This window comes from Salvelinus namaycush, chromosome 34 (genome assembly GCF_016432855.1).
Source record: "Salvelinus namaycush isolate Seneca chromosome 34, SaNama_1.0, whole genome shotgun sequence".
In the NCBI taxonomy this organism is placed as follows: domain Eukaryota; kingdom Metazoa; phylum Chordata; class Actinopteri; order Salmoniformes; family Salmonidae; genus Salvelinus; species Salvelinus namaycush.
This window is the reverse complement of record NC_052340.1, coordinates 30,477,782-30,492,679: the sequence shown is the minus strand read 5'-3', so window position 1 is coordinate 30,492,679 and position 14,898 is coordinate 30,477,782. Positions and strand designations below refer to the sequence as shown.

Sequence of the window (14,898 nt, the reverse complement as noted above, 5' to 3'; positions counted from 1 at the left end):
AGCGTTACAGCTGGATGAGTCAACAGACATGGCAGGCCTGGCACAGCTCCTGGTATATGTCCGTTATGTTTATCGGGGGTCAATAAGGAAGACATTCTCTTCTGGAAACCAGGACAACAGGAGAGGATATTTTTTAAGTACTGAACAGCTTTGTGACATCAAATGGACTTTGGTGGTCAAGATGTGTTGGTATCTGTAATGATGGCGCAAAAGCCATGACAGGGAGACATAGTGGAGTGGAAACGCGTGTGCAAGAAGTTGCTCCGATGCCACTTGGGTACACTGCAGCATCCACCGAGAGGCTCTTGCTGCCAAGGGAATGCCTGACAGCTTGAAAGACGTTTTGGACACTACAGTGAAAATGGTTAACTTTGTTAAAGCAAGGCCCCTGAACTCTCGTGTATTTTCTGCATTATGCAATGATATGGGCAGCGACCATGTAACGCTTTTACAACATACAGAAGTGCGCTGGTTATCAAGGGGCAAAGTATTGACACGTTTTTTTTAATTGAGAGACGAGCTTAAAGTGTTCTTTACTGACCATCATTTTCACTTGTCTGACCGCTTGCATGATGACGAGTTTCTCACACGACTGGCCTATCTGGGTGATGTTTTTTCTCGCCTGAATGATCTGAATCTAGGATTACAGGGACTCTCCGCAACTATATTCAATGTGCGGGACAAAATTGAGGCTATGGTTAGGAGCTCCTTTCTGTCTGCATTAACGAGGACAACACACAGGTCTTTCCATCATTGTATCATGTTTTGTGTGCAAATGAACTCAAGCTTACGGACAATGTCAAATGTGATATAGCGAAGAATCTGAGTGAGCTGGGTGCGCAATTACGCAGGTACTTTCCCGAAACGGACGACACAAACAACTGGATTCGTTATCCCTTTCATGCCCTGCATCCAGTACACTTACCGATATCTGAACAAGAGAGCCTCTTGCAACAAGCTGTTCTGTGAAAATGTAATTTAAAAGTCACTGCCATATTTCTGGATTGGGCTGCGCTCAGAGTTTCTTGCCTTGGCAAATTGCACTGTTAAGACACTGATGCCCTTTGCAACCACGTACCTATGTGAGAGTGGATTCTGGGCCCTCATTAGCATGAAAACAAAATACAAGCACAGACTGTGTGTGGAAATTATTTAAGACTGAGACTCTCTCCAATACAACCCAACATTGCAGAGTTATGTGCATCCTTTCAAGCACACCCTTCTCATTAACGTGTTGTGAGCTATTCACAATTTTCGATGAACAAATAAGGTTTTATATGTAAGACGGCTAAATAAAGAGCTAAATTATTGATTATTATTATTTGTGCCCTGGTCCTATAAGAGCTCTTTGTCACTTCCCACGAGCCAGGTTGTGACAAAAATTCACACTCATTCTTATGTTTAATAAATGTATCGTATAGTGTGTGTGGAAGGCTTACAATGACGGCAAAAAACAACATTTGAGAGTGCGCTGACCGTGGTGCTAGAGGGGGTACGCAGCTGGAAGTTGAATGTTTGAAGGGGTATGGGACTATAAAAAGTTTGGGAACCACTGCTCTAGACAGAAAACATCTAGACAGAAAACCTCTAGACAGAAAACCTCTAGACAGAAAACCTATACACAGAAAACCTCTAGACAGAACACCTATACACAGAAAACCTCTAGACAGAACACCTATACACAGAAAACCTCTAGACAGAACACCTATACACAGAAAACCTGTAGACAGAAAACCTGTAGATAGAAAACCTCTAGACAGAAAACCTCTACACAGAAAACCTCTGGACAGAAAACCTATATACAGAAAACCTGTAGCCCAAAAACCTCTAGACAGAAAATCTCTAGACAGAAAACCTCTACAGAGAAAACCTCTGGACAGAAAAGCTCTACACAGAAAACCTGTAGACAGAAAACCTCTAGACAGAAAACCTATACATGGAAAACCTCTAGACAGAACACCTATACACAGAAAACCTCTAAACAGAACACCTATACACAGAACACCTCTAGACAGAACACCTATACACAGAAAACCTCTAGACAGAAAACCTATACATGGAAAACCTCTAGACAGAACACCTATACACAGAAAACCTCTAAACAGAACACCTATACACAGAAAACCTCTAGACAGAACACCTATACACAGAAAACCTCTAGACAGAACACCTATACACAGAAAACCTGTAGACAGAAAACCTATACACAGAAAACCTGTAGACAGAAAACCTGTAGATAGAAAACCTCTAGACAGAAAACCTCTACACAGAAAACCTCTGGACAGAAAACCTATACACAGAAAACCTGTAGCCCAAAAACCTCTAGACAGAAAATCTCTAGACAGAAAACCTCTACAGAGAAAACCTCTGGACAGAAAAGCTCTACACAGAAAACCTGTAGACAGAAAACCTCTACACAGAAAACCTGGAGACAGCAATAGGAGTTATGAGAGTCTGTGCTGTGGCAGGACAACAGGAAGCTGTTACCTGTCATGTTGAACCAAATATGATTGTAACCCTGTTTCCTGTAGGGATGATGGAGAATGATACTATGTTGACCTCTGACCCCACTTAGCCTGGTCTGACAAGCAGAGAGAGCTAGGCACTGACTGACCACTGGGGAGTTAACTCAATACAACTCTCTTTTTTACAAAGTCAAAAACAGTTAAGCTCTGTTATCTTTGACTGTTGGTAGCACTTTACATTACGCCATGTAATGAAATGTTAATAACATGGTACTAGTATAGTAACAACAAGTTATAGTTCCTAAAGAATATGAAATTGCAGTTTCTAGATTCTACTATAGAGAGCAAGGTGAACTCCCTCCCTCTCAGCTTGCCCTGCCCTGTCCAGAGCCTTGTACCGCTGCCCCTGCCCTGTCCAGAACCTTATGCCCCTGCCCCTGCCCTGTCCAGAACCTTATGCCCCTGCCTCTGCCCTGTCCAGGGCCTTATGCCCCTGCCTCTGCCCTGTCCAGGGCCTTATGCCTCTACCCTTTCGCCTGCCCTGTCCAGAGCCTTATACCCCTACCCTTGCCCTCTCCAGAGCCGTATACCCCTGCCTCTGCCCTGTCCAGGGCCTTAAGCCTCTACCCTTTCGCCTGCCCTGTCCAGAGCCTTATACCCCTACCCTTGCCCTCTCCAGAGCCTTATACCCCTGCCTCTGCCCTGTCCAGGGCCTTATACCTCTACCCTTTCGCCTGCCCTGTCCAGAGCCTTATGCCCCTACCCTTGCCCTCTCCAGAGCCTTATACCCCTGCCTCTGCCCTGTCCAGGGCCTTATACCTCTACCCTTTCGCCTGCCCTGTCCAGAGCCTTATACCCCTACCCTTGCCCTCTCCAGAGCCTTATGCCCCTACCTCAGTCAAGTGATTGACAACTCCCTGTCTGCCTTTCCTTGTTTAACCACTGCATTCAGTTGCCTTAGCCCTGCGTTCCACAGCTTTGACACCCCAATCTCTCCTCTGCACATGCACACACACTAACACACACTTGTAAAAACAATATCTCACCCCCTTCCTTCTCTCTCTTTCTCTAGCCGTTGTTTGGTGGAATACTTCCATCAGATAAAGAGAGGTCTTATTCTATGGCAGCCATTCTCCTTGACCTTCGCAGGCCTTTTCACTCTTTCACTCACTTCAAACTGTCTTTTGGCGTGCTCGGCTGAATGTGCCAAGTCCATCACGGGTGAAGGGGGTGCGAGAGGGTCTGAAGGGGCTGAAGGGGGAAACTCCGAGCCCCTACTCATTCTCCATCCCCCCACTTCAAAGTTGGTCTGCATTCATTAATTGCCCTTTGAATTGATATCAGAGGGTCACAATAGGGGTGTGAAAGGAGAAAGAGGCTTTAATGAAGCATAGAGCCCCTATTCATTTGCAGATAACTATGTTTTAACGCTTGGATCGTCATCATGCACGGCATTATTTTAAAAAACGAATGCGAGGCGGAGGAGTAAGGGAGTAGGAGAGTAGGAGAGGAGAAGAGGAGAGGGACAGAGAGAGCCTGAGGCGAGGGTTAGTGAGAGTGATTTGGTGCTCCCTCTTGCCCCCTGTGCCCTTGTGCCCAGGGACACACTGAGTGACACATTCCTCAGACAGACTGATATTCCCTGTCATCAGATGCTCATGTTATTTAGGGAAATCGCTATTTTGCTCTATATTGCCTCAGTATAACTCTACATAGCCTCAGTATAACTCTATATTGCCTCAGTATAACTCTACATAGCCTCAGTATAACTCTATATTGCCTCAGTATAACTCTATATTGCCTCAGTATAACTCTACATAGCCTCAGTATAACTATACATAGCCTCAGTATAACTCTACATAGCCTCAGTATAACTCTACATAGCCTCAGTATAACTCTATATAGCCTCAGTATAACTCTACATAGCCTCAGTATACCTCTACATAGCCTCAGTATAACTCTACATAGCCTCAGTATAACTCTATATAGTCTCAGTATAACTCTACATAGCCTCAGTATAACTCTACATAGCCTCAGTATAACTCTACATAGCCTCAGTATAACTCTACATAGCCTCAGTATAACTCTACATAGCCTCAGTATAACTCTATATATCCTCAGTATAACTCTACATAGCCTCAGTATAACTCTACATAGCCTCAGTATAACTCTACATAGCCTGAGTCTGACTTCAATCTGTGTGGTTTGAGCCCTGAATGCTGATTGGCTGACATTATTTTTACTGTTCTAATTACGTTGGTAACCAGTTTCTAATAGCAATAAGGCACCTCGGGGGTTTGTGGTATATGGCCATTTTACCACGGCTAAGGGCAGTATTCAGGCACTCAGCATTGCATCGTGCATAAGAACAGCCCTTAGCCGTTGTATATTGGCCATATACCACACAATCTAACTCTATATAATCTCAGTCTAACTCTATATAACCTCAGTCTAACTCTATATAACCTCAGTCTAACTCTATATAACCTCATTCTAACTCTATATAACCTCAGTATAACTCTATATAACCTCAGTCTAACTCTATATAACCTCAGTCTAACTCTATATAACCTCAGTCTAACTCTATATAACCTCAGTCTAACTCTATATAACCTCAGTCTAACTCTATATAACCTCAGTCTAACTCTATATAACCTCAGTATAACTCTATATAATCTCAGTCTAACTCTATATAACCTCAGTCTAACTCTATATAACCTCAGTCTAACTCTATATAACCTCAGTATAACTCTATATAACCTCAGTCTAACTCTATATAACCTCAGTCTAACTCTATATAACCTCAGTATAACTCTATATAACCTCAGTATAACTCTATATAACCTCATTCTAACTCTATATAACCTCAGTCTAACTCTATATTACCTCAGTCTAACTCTATATAACCTCCGTCTAACTCTATATAGCCACTAACTCTATATAACCTCCGTCTAACTCTATATAGCCACTAACTCTATATAACCTCAGTCTAACTCTATATTACCTCAGTCTAACTCTATATGACCTCAGTCTAACTCTATATAGCCACTAACTCTATATAACCTCCGTCTAACTCTATATAGCCACTAACTCTATATTACCTCAGTCTAACTCTATATAGATCCAGTCTAACTCTATATTGCCACTCACTCTAGATAACCTCATTTTAACTATATAACCTCAGTCTAACTCTATATAGACCCAGTCTAACTCTATATTGCCACCAGCTCTATATAACCTCAGTCTAAATCTATATAACCTCAGTCTAACTCTATATAGACCCTGTTTAACTCTATATTGCCACTAACTCTATTTAACCTCAGTTTAACTATATAACCTCAGTCTAAATCTATATAACCTCAGTCTAACTCTATATAGACCCTGTCTAACTCTATATTGCCACTAACTCTATTTAACCTCAGTTTAACTATATAACCTCAGTCTAAATCTATATAACCTCAGTCTAATTCTATATAGACCCAGTCCAACTCTATTTAGCCACTAACTCTATGTAACGTCAGTCTAACTCTATATAACCTCAGTATAACTCTATATAACCTCAGTCTAACTCTATATAACCTCAGTCTAACTCTATATAACCTCAGTCTAACTCTATATAACCTCAGTATAACTCTATATAACCTCAGTATAACTCTATACAACCTCAGTCTAACTCTATATAACCTCAGTCTAACTCTATATAACCTCAGTCTAACTCTATATAACCTCATTCTAACTCTATATAACCTCATTCTAACTCTATATAACCTCAGTCTAACTCTATATTACCTCAGTCTAACTCTATATGACCTCAGTCTAACTCTATATAGCCACTAACTCTATATAACCTCCGTCTAACTCTATATAGCCACTAACTCTATATTACCTCAGTCTAACTCTATATAGATCCAGTCTAACTCTATATTGCCACTCACTCTAGATAACCTCATTTTAACTATATAACCTCAGTCTAACTCTATATAGACCCAGTCTAACTCTATATTGCCACCAGCTCTATATAACCTCAGTCTAAATCTATATAACCTCAGTCTAACTCTATATAGACCCTGTCTAACTCTATATTGCCACTAACTCTATTTAACCTCAGTTTAACTATATAACCTCAGTCTAAATCTATATAACCTCAGTCTAATTCTATATAGACCCAGTCCAACTCTATTTAGCCACTAACTCTATGTAACCTCAGTCTAACTCTATGTTTCTCTGAAGTCTTAAAATAACATATTGGACATTTTCTATATAGCTTCTTCACCCTACTTTGATTGTTGCTAGAGACCGTATCGACAACCATTAATGTGCCAGAAGTGACTATTATTCATAGTTTCTCGTATAGAACACAAGATGTAAGAACCGAAGATGTCAAGGTTGTCAAGTTTTCTATCACTCTCTTTAATGAACCACCTTTATGAATGTATGAATCATCTACTGCTGGATATTTTCAATGTGAAATCGTGTTTACAAGGTGAAAATCACAGAGAAGAACTAAAGTGTGAAGTCTATTTAAGAGTGTACATGGAATGTGCCATGAGTGGAGTGGAATCAATCAGGTCACCTTACGGAGTTTGCTTATAGTCTAATTCTTCTGTTCCCTAACTTGAAATGCACATACAACTCAAACTTTCACTCCAAAATACCAATGTATGACTTGTGTGAAAGCTTCAGTGACATGCACGCATCAGCCATTATTTGGAATGTGCCTTTGGAGTGTAACTGAATTCATGAAGATTGCTGATTCTCAGCAGGGAGCATCTTTAACACCTTAAAACATAAGAACCGGAACATCATGATGTATATGGAAACGTGATATGGGACCTTGACCATGAATCTATGCTGCACTATAGTGTGTAATGTGTTTCCATCTTCAATGCCTCTTATGCTTCACAAACCAGATGCCCACAATAGCAAAACCTCATCTCACCACGCTTCACCACCCTCCCTCTTCCAGCACCACTGTAAGACAATGATGAACATCACAAATCCAACATCAGAAGCCATGCAGAACATAACTCTGCAAACTCTCACTCACTAAATACACAAACCTAGCCCCTAATACTCTCTCAAAGCCTTCTCGTTTACCGTCCCCTCCATTCTCTCTTCCCCTCTCACTCTCTTCCACACTCACTCTCTTTCTCACTCTCCCCCTCTCTGCCTCTCCTCCTCTCTCCCTCTTTCCCTCCCTCCCTCTCTCCTCCTGGCACTAATCCAGTGTGTGCCCACATAGTAAATTGTATAGAAGCTCCATCCTTCGCCTGAGTAGCGGGCAGTTCGTCAACTTTATTTACACAAACAAAGTCCTGCTCAGTTTCTGTGACAAAAGCAGCTAAATCTTTTGGCCCTTTCATGTATTGTCAGCTCTTGATTTCCTTTTGTCCTGCAGCTATTGGCCTGGCTCTGGGCACAATGAGGCTGGGAGAATGGCGGCAGATTGGCGGAATGCGCCTCAATAAACCTAATTATGACATGATGACTGCGCTCACCATGGCAGGTTTTCAAAGATCTCAGACTTATTCAATTAGCCCTTTCCAGGATTCCCTTTCACAAAATAAAGTTATCCCCTTTGACTGTTTGTCTTTCAGATGGGGAATTTTGTGTGTGTCCGAGTATAAATGGAAATGTGCTGGGCCAACAAGGCTCCTCTGTATGTATCATCAGCGTTACTCGGGGTAATTTTAATTAGCCAAGTAAGGTTAAGAAGATACACTGTAAATATGAGAGAGGGGGAGAGAGGGGAGGGCCGATGAGTACATTATTAGTCATTAGCTCAATTTCTAGGGTTAATTAACTCAATGTTAGCCTTTTAGATTCTGGAAGGCAGAGAAACTACTATATCCAACCCCTGCTAATGGTATGCAGGAACTGTGCCAAAATAGAAAATATGTGCAGGAGGCATTTAGTGAGAGTGGAGCACTGACTGGACATTTAGACAAGTATTTTCTGAAGAGTGGCAGAATGTGTTCAACTATTGTAATTCTAAGTGGAAAGTATTTTCTCTGATACATGAATTGAGAAAGATAGCCTGCCCTACTATCTACGTTCAAGTCAAACTGCACAAGCCTTTATTCCAAACACATTTGGCGCGTGGGGATATGCTTGCGCATCATTTTAGGCATTGTGGTGCACGAGGCTGCAATTTAGGGAGCTTGAGATTTTCGAAACACATTTCTGTAGTTTTTTCCCCCAGACAAATAAATCCAAACGAGCCGCCTTTGATGTGGACACTTAAGGGAAATGATAATGAATTCTGAACGACCAGGGGCTCAACTCGTGCTCCTCCCCTCGCACAACAATGGTCTTAACAAACATCTACTTCATCAATGTTTGACCCGCTTCGCTGAAAAAAAGTATTTTTCAGATTGTAATTGCGGCTGTAAAAACATAATTCCAAATGAGACCAGACAGAAAAAACGCACGAAAATAGTAGACACCACAGGTCTCGATAAAACTAAAAGTCGGTAAAAAAAATTTTGAGAAATTACGTTGCTGGCATCCTTATACCCATCTAAGCTAGTCTCTAGAGTGCCACAAAAGCCTAGTCCTCAGGTCCAAACAGCACCCTATTTGGAATGTGCGCTCATTACAACTCTTATTACCTACGCATAATAGCCTAAACCATGCATTAGTTAGAGTCAACTGATATTACTGCAAACGTTAAGTGTTCCCGTTTCAAGTCAAAGCACTGTCGTGGCAAAGGTCATTTACATTTTTCGTTTACCCTTAGGTTAAAATGATAATTTGACTGGTATGAATGAAAATAGGATAGCAAACTGACTGAGGTAAAGTGAGCCCAAATGAGCACGTGGACACAAAACAACGTTTCTAACGGAAACTGCTACTAAGTTAGGCTTATTATTATTAACTTATAGCCTACATTTTGGAATTAATAAAACAATGTAGCATTTATTGGTAACCCAATAAATAAAGACAAATATTAGAGGGGTCAATGGCTTAACGGATAACTTCATTTTAGGGACTTTTCTACAACGAAATGACTTTCTTTTGTTAGCGGTTGCACTCCAGAAGATGAACCATAGATATTAAACGAATGTGCGCCGCGGGCATAGAGAGAAAGAGAAGGAAAGCAAGGGAGAGGGGCGGCTTAGCTCTCCGGATGAAAGTAAAATAAAATAAAGGGATCGATTTAATCCGCTTGAAGAGATTTTGAGAGCGCAAGGGGGTGAGAGCATGATGGGTGAGGATTGCAGCAGTGCGCATGTTCCATTGTGACCACCGCTCGAGGCCAAGCGCGCCTCTCCGGGGAGAACATTGGTCCCCATTCACCAAAGGAGACTTTAATACACTCCCTCGATCATTAAATGTGACATAGCACAATATCAAATCATTTAGAAGACATTATTAATGTTTAAGAGTGCAAGAATAGGGCATCAAAGACCTAATAATAGACCATGCAGAGAGGCATGTTACTAGCCAATTTCATATCATTAGGCCTTATTGGTAAGAAAAATATATTGTGCAACAATTTGTACTTATAAAAATAATAAAATGACTACAATTATTAGGCCTATGAGTTAAATTATTAATAACCATCAAGTAGCAAATGCATATATTTTGGAAAATATTTGTCATTTTATGAGCTATAATTCTTTGTTAAAGTCGTTGATATGAGGCTGTAACAGAAAATATAATTTATTATCTTGTGGCATTGGAATTTGTAACATGCCTAAATAATTATTCGGTGACATTAACAAAAAAAACGTAGGCTAATATAAAAGTGTCCAAAGCAGGAACCAGAAGGACCAACAAAAAAACGTTTCGACATTGTGTAAACAACTTTTAAACATTGTGTAAAATATGTGATTGTGCACAAAATGTACAACATGAGTGCACATAATACACAAGCAGTTTGTATTTTCGTAAACTATTATGTCGGCAATGCTCTGACTGTCCAAAAATAAAAGTACCATATGATCAATAAATGTAATTCATCTCGCCATTAAATCAGCGTGTTAAGCTGAAAGTTATGTTTTTAAAATATCAGTTAGGCCTATACACTGTGTGTGTGTGTGTGTGTGTGTGTGTGTGTGTGCGTGCGTGTGTGTGTGCGTGCGTGTGTGTGTGTGTGTGTGTGTGTGTGTGTGTGTGTGTGTGTGTGTGAGAGAGAGAGGGAGAGTGAAAGGGGGCTTGAGGGGTTCTGAATGGCAGTCGGCTTCTTTATATGACTTAAAACGACTCCAAAAGAAACATTTTGTAGGTGAAAACGGCCATTTCTCCATGGTGAACAGTCTCTAGACCTAGCCCGAGCAGCGGCTATTGACGGACCTGAATAATTCATCCTTCATTGCGGTTTCATAATGTATTTTCTAGGCCTTTTGTTGGGAAGCTCCCTCTCTTTTTCTGACTGAATTATAAACAGGTTGCCTTCTTTTATGGCGACCAAGCTGCTGCGAAGCCAGGCTTTGTCCACGCATAACCGAAGCGTCAGTCTCAATGGACTCTCGCGGCTTTGTCTCCCAAGTTCATCCTCAAGTGTCCGATTGTGTGCTCGAGGCCTGGCTTTGTGAGGGATGGAACTGTTATACAAATGTTTGATCAACTCATTTGGACGTTTTGTCCCCTCCAACTCCCCGTATTTTCCTCTAATTTGTTTTACTGTGCCTGCATTTTACAGTAGAGCAGAGAGCAGCTGCAGATGGAATAGGCCTGCGAATTCGGTCATAATAAATTGTAGGAAACCGTAAAAAGGGATGTTATGATATTTTTTTGTTTTGGAATGTACCATGACAATTAGGGGTTGAACAAGTTTTTGGTTCTTTTTTTATATACTTTTGATAGGGGTATTTCCTCAAACATTACAACGGGGCTATGTGCATCTCGAAGAAAATGCATGTTATTAGTATGATAAAGACATTTTAAAATAGGCCTACAAGGTAAATAGGCCTGCAAGTGGCCTAACATAAAAAATAAAAATAAATGCAATATAAATATATGTAGCAGAATTTGAATATGCACAAGCTATTCGAATACATCTATAGGATTCTTTTTAATGAAGAACATTCGACTGATTCGAGGCCTGTACCTTATGTTTTGTCGGTAACAAATCTCGTGTGTTGCCCACTATGTATAAGCACGTGTAGTTACACATTCGTTAACTTTTCATTTTTTCATTAGCTCTCTCGCTCTCTCTCTCTCTCTCTCTCTCTCGCTCTCTCTCAAACTCTCTCTCTCTCTCTCTCTCTCTCTCTCTCTCTCTCTCTCTCTCTCTCTCTCTCTCTCTCTCACACACACACACAGAGACACAGACAGACAGACAGACAGACAGACAGACAGACAGACAGACAGACAGACAGACAGACAGACACACACACACACACACACACACACACACACACACACACACACACACACACACACACACACACACACACATTCATACACACACAAGGGGCAATCCTCCCTTTCCCACAAAATATATCACCTGCTGTTTGAATTATCCTAACGCCTCATGGGACAAGCATTAGCAGGAGCGATATGGTCGATAAAGATTGAAAAACAATCCAGTGCACTTTATGACGGTCGACAAAGGAAGACACACTCCCTGTGCTTCCAAAAACAAAACAAAAAAACTTTACAACAACTAAAACTTCGAGTTAAAGAGACAGACAAGGCCTATCTACCTCACAAAGTCTAAAAATGAATGGCAACCCGTAAGGACTGGTGACACCCATGGTGAAAATGTAGGCCTAGCCTATCAAGAATGATTTATGTAAGTCAATAAGCTTACATAAAACGAGATGAAAACCTTTATCTGTAAAACTTTGTTGAGTTTTGAATAAACGAGAGGTTTCCTCATCGTTTCAAATAACATTAAAGTGCACAGTGGAAGCCTGTATATGAAGGGCCTTCCCCCTTACGCAAAAAGTAACTGCCTCACACAAGTTACCTATAGAAGAGAGAACATTAATTTATTAATTAATGTATTTATGATTGCACTCACATCGGTCTCCTAAGATGCCCTCGATGCTATGTTTTGCCCGCCGTTCGTGTTCTTCTAATTCCTTTTTCTCGATTTCATCTTCATCATCATCGTCATCTCCCTTCCCTCCGAATTTACTCCTCATGATGCGACTGATAGAGCTCACTGTGTTACAAGAAATTACAGAACACTGATTAATAGATAATAAACTGGAAAAGTCGAAATAAAAGTTCAACAATCTGCACTCATTTGCTTTTATTTTTCCTTCTAATATACCGTGATAAAGCATCAAATAAATAGAAACATATATTGACTTTAGCGTAAATAATTGCATTGCAATATTTTTTATGATTTTATCTTAACTTAAACTTAACATGGCAATTATATAATTTTCAGCAGTTGTTTACGTTTTTGTTTTCAGAGAGTAAACTGTTTTTTATTGTGGTAAAATGTGGTTATTGAGATGGAAAATACATTAGGCCCATTATGATAAATAAGACGGTGATATATGATGGTGATGATGATGACCATGATGATGATGAACAATCTACGGCTGCAGGTGAAGATTGCACCAATTTGAATGGGCAGCAATTATGACAGAATGCAGATATTTCCTTTTACCTGATGGAACGGTGTTCCGGTCACATATCCCATCCATCAGTAATTTATCCCGAATCTCCCAGCTAAACATACCCGGGTTGTCCCGCTTGTACTCCTCTATTCTCTTCTCAACATCAGGCGTCGTCCCCTGCTAAGAAACGACAAATCATATCATCGTTAATTAATTAAGGCATAATAAAGAGCTTATATCTACTTACACTGTCTACTTACACTGTCTACTTACACTGTCTACTTACACTGTCTACTTACACTCAACAACACAATATACGCCTCTGTCATGCTTTTTCAACCTGTGGCTTGTTAAATTTTAACCCAACATGTCATACCTTGAGACAAACAGTTTTATAAGGAGAATAAAATGCATGACAATACAAAACCGAACACTTTCACCTGCTCGTGCTCCCTCTCCCTTACCTTGGGTTTGCTTCCCCCGATGGCCCCGGGTCGAATAGAGCCGGTCTCCTGGTACCGGCAGAGGATTTTGGAAACGCAACCGTGAGAGACGCGGAGCTGACGGGAGATTACGCATGGCCTGATGCCATGGTGGGCCATTTCGACGATCTTATGGCGGATATGGTTGGGCAAAGGTCTGCCATTTATGAAAACTCCCCCGAGCTGGTTCATTCTGCCTTGGCCTAACGGGGTAGAGACTGCGTAAAAGAAAACACAAAATGGCTACAGATTGCTTGATGATTATAAACTATAGGCCTACAACACAACAACTAACATTGATTCCATCATAGGCTACTAATAACACCACAAGGCTACTACAAATACTGTTAAATCATATCATCGTTAATTAATTAAGGCATAATAAAGAGCTTATATCTACTTGTTATTATAATAGCCGAATAGAAAAATAAAAGTTGTTTAAACTGAAAGGTTTGGTAACAATAAAAGGCCTTAAAAGTTTCCTTAAGTAATGATATGTTCGGATTTAATATAGAGGGGTGTATAGCCTACTTATATAACCCTGTACATATTCTGTAAATAAACAAAAACGTTGTTTTCAGAGATTAGGAAATTATTAAATTAAGAGTTTCATCCTCAAAAGTTGACAAACAAATAGATAAATACAAAAAGTTATGTCAATAACGACTACAAAATAAACCAGATCAAAACGTCGAGGTTTGCATTCGATAACCGAAATTAAAAGAACATTGAAAAATGAAAAATGAAACATGAAAAGAAAATGACAATTTAATTGTGATACATCTCAATGTTGCGTGTCAATCCGAAAGTTTAAATATTTTTTTACAATTGGATACGACCAAGTTTCTGTTTAGGAGGGGGGCTATGGTGTAGGCTACAATATTTAATTCACAGAGTTTCCTATATTAATAATCGCTCTTTAATTATTACGCATCGAAGCCCAAATCTTCCCACAAGCAGTGCTCAAAAAGTTGTTTCAACTTTTGATTTTACCTTCCAGTGGGAAGCCACTGTGGGGGTAGTTCTGCGCCAGCATGGGGCGCATCATCCTTGGTATTGCCCCAGCCAACGCAGTCATACCTCCACAACCCTATGCCTTCTGCTAACCTCCCGCCAGAGAGGAGAATCGGGAGCTGCCGACGATGGAGCTTGACCAGTGGGTGAAATTATGAGTAAAAATGCACTGTATTCCAGTTCGTGGAAGGTTAGCCTTGATAGGGTAGCCACTGGACTAGACAAGAACCAGCGTCCTGGCAGAAAAAAAACACTCCCGACTCCCGAAAAAAAGAGCCCAAGTTACCAAACCAGGAAAAACTGGAGGTAGACTTCTGAAGAGTGCGCCTATGCCTTGATGTTTTACCAGTCGAGAGGCACTTGGATACGTGTGGAATCTGCGATGTCATCAAGAATCATGCAAGTGATGTTGTT

General features: G+C 40.6%; 1 protein-coding gene across 3 annotated transcripts in view; it reads right to left on the bottom strand.

Annotated features, from left to right (window-relative positions):
* Window positions 1-14,548, bottom strand: part of LOC120028735 (paired box protein Pax-3-like) — a 46,382-nt gene extending 31,834 nt beyond the window's left edge. For 2 of the 3 annotated variants that reach the window (XM_038973965.1, XM_038973966.1), the window contains exons 1-4: window positions 14,464-14,548; window positions 13,453-13,688; window positions 13,039-13,168; window positions 12,439-12,582 (exon numbers count right to left, since the gene is read on the bottom strand). In XM_038973965.1, the coding sequence (XP_038829893.1) occupies window positions 12,439-12,582; window positions 13,039-13,168; window positions 13,453-13,688; window positions 14,464-14,548 (595 nt within the window). Of the gene's footprint in view, window positions 1-12,438; window positions 12,592-13,032; window positions 13,169-13,452; window positions 13,689-14,463 lie in introns of all 3 variants that reach the window. The other variant, XM_038973964.1, reaches the window with a different exon arrangement.
* Window positions 14,549-14,898: the final 350 nt, after the last annotated feature.